Source organism: Saccostrea echinata, unplaced genomic scaffold, assembly GCF_033153115.1.
Source record: "Saccostrea echinata isolate AGI-Se365-2 ecotype Australia unplaced genomic scaffold, CSIRO_AGI_Sech_v1 ptg000009l, whole genome shotgun sequence".
Taxonomy (NCBI): Eukaryota; Metazoa; Mollusca; class Bivalvia; order Ostreida; family Ostreidae; genus Saccostrea; species Saccostrea echinata.
In genome coordinates this window covers 44,505,360-44,511,814 of record NW_026889758.1, presented here as the reverse complement: position 1 = coordinate 44,511,814, position 6,455 = coordinate 44,505,360, and the positions used below count along the sequence as shown (strand labels likewise).

The 6,455-nt window shown below is 32.5% G+C and overlaps 1 protein-coding gene across 1 annotated transcript; it reads right to left on the bottom strand.

The window, feature by feature from the left end:
* Positions 1-3,557: 3,557 nt before the first annotated feature.
* LOC133183786 (large ribosomal subunit protein mL49-like) lies at positions 3,558-6,354 on the bottom strand. The gene is made up of 4 exons (XM_061318693.1): positions 6,246-6,354; positions 4,720-4,888; positions 3,952-4,073; positions 3,558-3,779 (listed from the first exon to the last, which is right to left on the bottom strand). Exons 1-4 carry the CDS (start codon positions 6,339-6,341, stop codon positions 3,630-3,632), a joined length of 537 nt encoding a protein of 178 aa, XP_061174677.1. The 5' UTR covers positions 6,342-6,354; the 3' UTR covers positions 3,558-3,629.
* Between the last annotated feature and the right edge of the window lie 101 nt (positions 6,355-6,455).

Genomic DNA, 6,455 nt, shown 5'->3' with positions numbered 1-6,455 from the left:
ATATTAATATATATGTAAATAATTTGAGATAAACATCTACTATTGATTTTGTATCACTAAATACATCTCTGTCTTGAATATGGGATACATGTATTCAGTAAGCTACTGGACTTAGCTTATTGAAAAATGAAAATAAGAATAAAGGGGATGCATTTGTGATATAGTTTTTACAATCCCTTCATATCCAGGGAGTTTAAGTAATGAAGAAAGTCATGTTTATCTACAAATATTTTTCCAGCAAATCAAACTTTAATTGCACTGTTATAAAAATGCTGTCTATCAACTATAACTTTTTTTTTTATCATTTGGAAATTACTTGGCTGCAATGGCATCATGCTTTTCACATTATGTTGGAATAAAGTTCATCTTAATTACATCTTAGTTTCCCAAAGTATTGTCACTGGTTGACGTGTGATGTACATGTAGCAAAGCTTTACGATACAGCTGATATTAACCTGACATAGGTGAAGTGGTCTGTTTGTTTGTATATTTGTCCCATCTCCTCTTCTTTTTCCACCTGTGCTTCAGGGTTTGAAGTGTTGTGACTGCTAATGTCTTTAATTAATAATATTAAACCAATATTTTGTGGTGAAATCAGGGATTTGGGGAAAAGAAATTGGTCTCAGGTTAATGTTCTCAAATTTCACCAAAACATTTGTTAATTTGCACATACAGGGCTGAAAATGATTTTGTCTACAAAGGGCTGCATAAGTTAGTAGTCCCTTGTCAGAATTTGGGATAAGTACAACTATTACAGTCAAAGAACTAAGATAAAGTACATATACACAGAGTTAAGATGAGTACTAGTATTAATAGGGAGAGATAGATAGGTCTGTAGAGAGTCTCCCTTCTCTACATAGTGAACAAATGCAGTGGTGTCTTAAGAGTGTTTTTATGCTGTTTACATTGAATCATTTTTTTTTTATGTGGAAAAGTTTCTAGAATATATCCTATCTTTATCCCAAGTATTTCTGAATTATGTTTGTTCAAGTATATAACTCGGTACTGCCCGGTATATATACTGGTACTTTATTGTTATTTTAAGTAGATATAAATTTTTTCTTCAATCTTTGGTTTGGATGGGGCCATAGCAGGTGTCCCAAGTTGTTGAATATTTAATGGAAACAATATATAGAAAATTTGCTTTGTCCTTTAAGTTTGTTATACTGTAAACAGGGTTATTTTCGCCCTTTCACACTTGCGAACAAATTTGCCCAGTTTTAATTTTGCCAAGTCTTAGTTTTGTTTAAGAAATTATTTTTTTTTTCTTTGAATTCGCCCCATCTTTAATTTTCCCACTCATGCCTAGGGTGAAGGGGCGAAAATAAAAAGGGGGTGAAAATTTCCCTGTATACAGTAGTGAAACATGTTTTTATGTGACACAAAAGTGGATAAAATAAAGAAATCAGAATGTGTCTGTAGATATTTAATTAAATATGTTGATTTTGGATAATTTTTTTTTTTAATAGTTTTTTTTTTCTTTTTTTGGTTTTAATTTTGTTTGAATATGTTTACTAATGCTTATATTCAAATAAATTTGTTAAATCTTGTTTTTTGGTACTTGTTTGTTATAGGCCTACTACATGAACATAGGAATTTATGTCGTTGAATTTTCTTACATGTAAGAGCTTGTTATCTCGAACTCAATGGGACCAAGAAAAAACTTTAGATATCCTAAGGTTTGAGATATTGAGGCTAAAATACAATAAGAAAATAGTGGTTGGGACTTTCAAATCACTTGAACATATCCATTGTAATCGACTGTACATGTTTTGTTTCCCACTCCAGCTAAAAATGCAGTACTTTTATACTTCAATCTTTTTGACAGTTTTAGTACACTTATTATAAGTTTAACTCCCTTTGAATTGAACTCGGATCTTGTTTCATCATAATTATCAGAATTTTATCTTTTGTATAATTTGTCATCAAACCTTGACTGTTGATGTGAAATTAGACAGATGTAACATTTTTCAAAAGTGAGTCACAGATATCAGTTTCTTAGATAACCTTATGGTGCACTTAAAACATTATTATTATATTATTATTTGCAACTTATGAAGTGTATGCCTAATAAGGTTTCATGCAAGATTGTTTTAAGTTGAAAAAACATAGTACTAGGACTGTTAAATTGTAGTAAACATTGCGTTAAATATAGATTTTAATCAAGTTGACTACATACATGTACTTATTAAAATGACATTGTTCTTTTTTTAGCTCACCTCAACAAAGTTGGGGAAGCTTATGTAATACCCTCGGCGTCCCAGGTTAAAGTTTTTGGAGCAGATTTCTTTTCAGGTACTTTTATGCCCTATATCAATCAGAGATGCATGAAGGATGCTTCTAGTGTTTCATTGTACCAATCAAGGTTTCAGATGCTGCAATTTCAGCTAAAGAATGACCAGGTTATTGTTTCTGGAGCAGGTTAAAGGTTTTGGAGCAGATTAAAGTCTCATTTCCAAGTAACTATAAGCCCTATGTTGACCAAACGTGCTTGGATGATACATCTAAGGATGCACACTACTGGACTTGCTTCGGATGCTGGATCTGACCTACATTTTCTGGATGAGTAACCTGATTAAAGTTCTGGGAGCAGGTCTCATTTCCAAGTAGATATAAGCCCTATATTCACCAAACTTGCTTGGATGATACACCTAAGAATGCACACTACCAGGCCTGCTTTGGATGCTAAATCTGACCTACATTTTCCAGATGAGTGACCTGGTTAAAGTTTGGAGCAGATCTTATTTCCAAGTTACTACAATCCCTATATTGACCAAACTTGCATAAATGTTGCATCTAGGGATGCACTCTACTAGATTATTTGTTTAGTGTGGGACTTTGCCTTACTTAAACATTTGTTGAGGTGAGCTCTGTAATCTCTGATTACCTGTTTTTTCTTATGGCAACATGCATTTTGTCATTCACAATTCATTAAAATTTCTTCCCAAATTGTTTTTGAACATTATACACTACATAATCTCTAATTTGTTCAATAAAGTGTGTGATACTCTTTCTTTTCTTTTTTTTTAAAAAGATCTTATATACATTATGCTCCGCTCTCTCTTTCTCTCTTTGGGTGAATTTTTATTGTTCGAAGTTGAGATTTCATAACTTTTACTGTGTTCACTAAAATTGAACACTTGAATATGAAATGTTCTACATTTAACCTGTTTCTATTGCATAGTTGAACAAAAGATTTTTTTGTTTTCAATGAATTAACTCATAGGAGACTGGTCTTTACGATGAGATTGTATAAACCAAGGCCCTAGCTGTTTTGCAGTAGATGTTGACATGAAAAATTTCCCTCATTGCTCAGTGGACATACATGCAGAGTACAGGCTGCGATTCTGGACTGTCCATGGCATATTTCTAAATTTGCAGCCTTCCATCAGCCATTGATGGCATCCATATTTATTTTGCAAAAATTGCTACTTCTGTGTTCTAAATTCATCAAAATCTGACACATTTCGATTTGAGCTGCTAATTTCATTACTTAAAAGAAGAAAATGAAATACAATGTAATGTATATTTATAGACATCTGAGTCACCAAAGACAAAAACATTCATGTTTTTTTTTTTTTCATTATTATATTTCACTGATAATATATACATATTTATGAACAGTCTATTTAAAATCCCTTCTCCTTTAGGAACTCCACAACTTCTCCTACATAATCTCCCCTGACAAGTACTTTGTTGTTGATTTCATTGATATGAAGATAATGTTTCTTGGATGGATGTTTCATTGACAGAAATTTCTTTAAATCTTCAGAAAATAGCTGAAAAAAAAAAGTTAAAATGTGCTTGAATTCTAATATTTCTTAAAAGATTTTAATGAATCAGTGCATCTAAAAACTAGCACAAACTACATGAAGTAAAATATACATGTAATTTCTTTGCAGAAAAGAATAGAAGTTTGTTTATAGAAGGTTTTGTAGAATGATATTTTACCTGTAAGTCTCCATCAACTTTTAAAATTTTTGTCCGTTCAAGTGGTCCTTTTTTTATAAGATAAACAGGCATATTGTGATGTGGAGTTCTGTGAACAAAGTATGGATGCTTTTTGGCTTCTTCTACAAAGAAGATTTATTCTTTAGTCTTTAGATTTATGAAAAAGAGCAATAAGATATCAAGTGATGTCAATTGATGAGACTCAAAATTTTAAAATATATTTTCCAAGCCTCAAAAATCACATAGGTGCATGTTCTTACTCGGTATAGTTAGTTTTATTTACTGTCAACCCTTGTAAATCCAGTGTCAATTGTCTGAATGAAGTGTCTGGATTTTTTGAAACACGTTTTTTAAAAAGGATAGATAAAGATCTAAATTCTGTTTCCCACAAAATTCTTCCAGAAGATGAAGTGACCATATTAATATTGGCATCTTGATTACAGAGGCTCAACTTTATATTTCATATTTTTCTATGATTTCAACAAATCTGAATATAAAGTTAAAAATTTCTCAGATTTGAAGATGATAAAGATCTTTCAATACCAAAACCACACACAAATATATTGGTAAGATGAAATTTGGTACAGAACTTACATGTACCACAAAAGAAAATACATGTACAGTACATGCAACAGTGACATTTAAATTTTTAGCAGTCCATGGATTAGGCTTCATTCCTTTCTATTTTGAGACAAAAAAATAAACTCTGATAACTGCAGGGTAGAGGGAGGAAAAATTTGATTAAATCAATGTAGAAAAATAACCAACCTGTCTGTGGGAACCATCCAGAGGGTGTGGGGTATGCTGCATGCTGGGGAGGCTCTGGTATCAATTTATTGTGTAGTAATTTTTCTACGTATTTAAACTCCTCTGTAGATTCTTCATACTCTACATTTTGTTGAGTTGAACTAGTGTTCTCTTGGGTGCAATATCTTGCCTGTAAAGAAATATTCTTTTAAAATTTGAATGCAGCATTGCACATTTCTATCTATGTCAGATTTTTTTAAATACCATACTAATTAAAACTGATATTTAGGGAATTTCCAAGACAATATACAGATACATCAGTCAAAGTCTAAAATGCTTGGATAAACAGTCACATACTAGAACCAGATATTAGTTAAGCCAAGTCAAATTACAGTTTTTCTGGTTTCCCAAACAACCCCCTTTATTTAACACGCACCTCCACACATCCCTTATTTCACTTTCCCCAAAAATAATTTATAACTTTCCTTCAACCAGGCCTTCAAATATTTCTAGAAAATTAACTTTTAGTTTAGTTTTTGAACACTGGCCCTACCCCAACCAAACTTGCATGGATGTTGCATCTATAGATTCATGCTACCAGATTTGCTTCAGATGCTGGGTCTGACCTATGTTTCCAAATGAGTGAACAGATTAAAGCTATGTAGCATGTGCTATCCCAAGTAACTATATGCCCTATCTAGATCAAACCTGCATGGGTGATGTATCTAAGGGTTCACATTACTCTACTTGCTTCAGATGCTGGATCTGACCTACATTTTCAAGTTGAATGAACAGGTTAAGGTTTTTGGAGTAGGTCTATTCCCAAGTAATGTTTAACTGTTTTAAACCACATGCTGACTTAACAAGCATGGAGGATATAACTTTGTACCACCAGACTTGCCTCGGATGCTGGATCTTGTCTAAATTTTTTAGATGATTCAACAGGATAAAGTTTTTAGAGAAGATCTTTTCCGAAGCAGCCTTCAAGCCATATTGTGATTAAACTTACAAGGATGATGCATCAAAGGATGCACATTACCAAACATGCTTTGGATCAGGGACCTATATACTAAGTATATACTTAGTATATAGGTCCCTGTTTTGGATGCTGGATCTTACCTGCATTTTCCTTTAGAGTGATCAGTTTGAGTTTTTTAAACATATCTATGTCAGCGTAACTAAAAGTCTTCCTTAAACTAACTTGTATAGAAGGACTCACACTACCAGACCTGCTTTGAATGCTGGATTTGACCTTGATTGATGATATGGTAGTGTTCATAGTAGCTAGGTACATACCCAAGTTACTGTAAGTCTTACCCAGACTTTGGTATAAAGTCTATACGGCTATAGCAAATGATGCAGAGCCGTGCCTTCTGTAGGCTTGATCATCCTAGGCTACGTATTTCTGTGGACAGTCAAGTAAATGATTTATTATACCTAAGACCATACTGCTTTAAAAGCTTTCACAAAAATATACATCAAATACGTTGATATAAGAATTTGTCCGTTTTGTTTAAGAATGATAAAAAGAATTAAAATTCATTTACATTCTGATTAAAAAATCTTTTTCGTATATTTTGTAGAAAAACTCTCTGTTTGATAAATGACAATCCTGGGACAATCTTTCTCATGGGCGCAGCCATTTTTATTGTTGAAGTCCCGTGCAATCTCGCAATTACGACATTTCGAAAAAAAAATTACATGGAACAAAAAGAAATGAGATTAATTTTATTAAAATAGTAGAAATGATATAACGT

Bases quoted from the DNA above. Each gene is read 5' to 3' on its own strand.
- LOC133183786 (XM_061318693.1), bottom strand. From the start codon at position 6,341: ATGGCTGCGCCCATGAGAAAGATTGTCCCAGGATTGTCATTTATCAAA. The intron at 4,074-4,719 runs GTTGGTTATTTT...TCTTCTTTGTAG, and splicing joins TGGATGGTTCCCACAGACAG to AAGAAGCCAAAAAGCATCCA. The intron at 3,780-3,951 runs GTAAAATATCAT...TTTTTTTTTCAG, and splicing joins AAGTTGATGGAGACTTACAG to CTATTTTCTGAAGATTTAAA.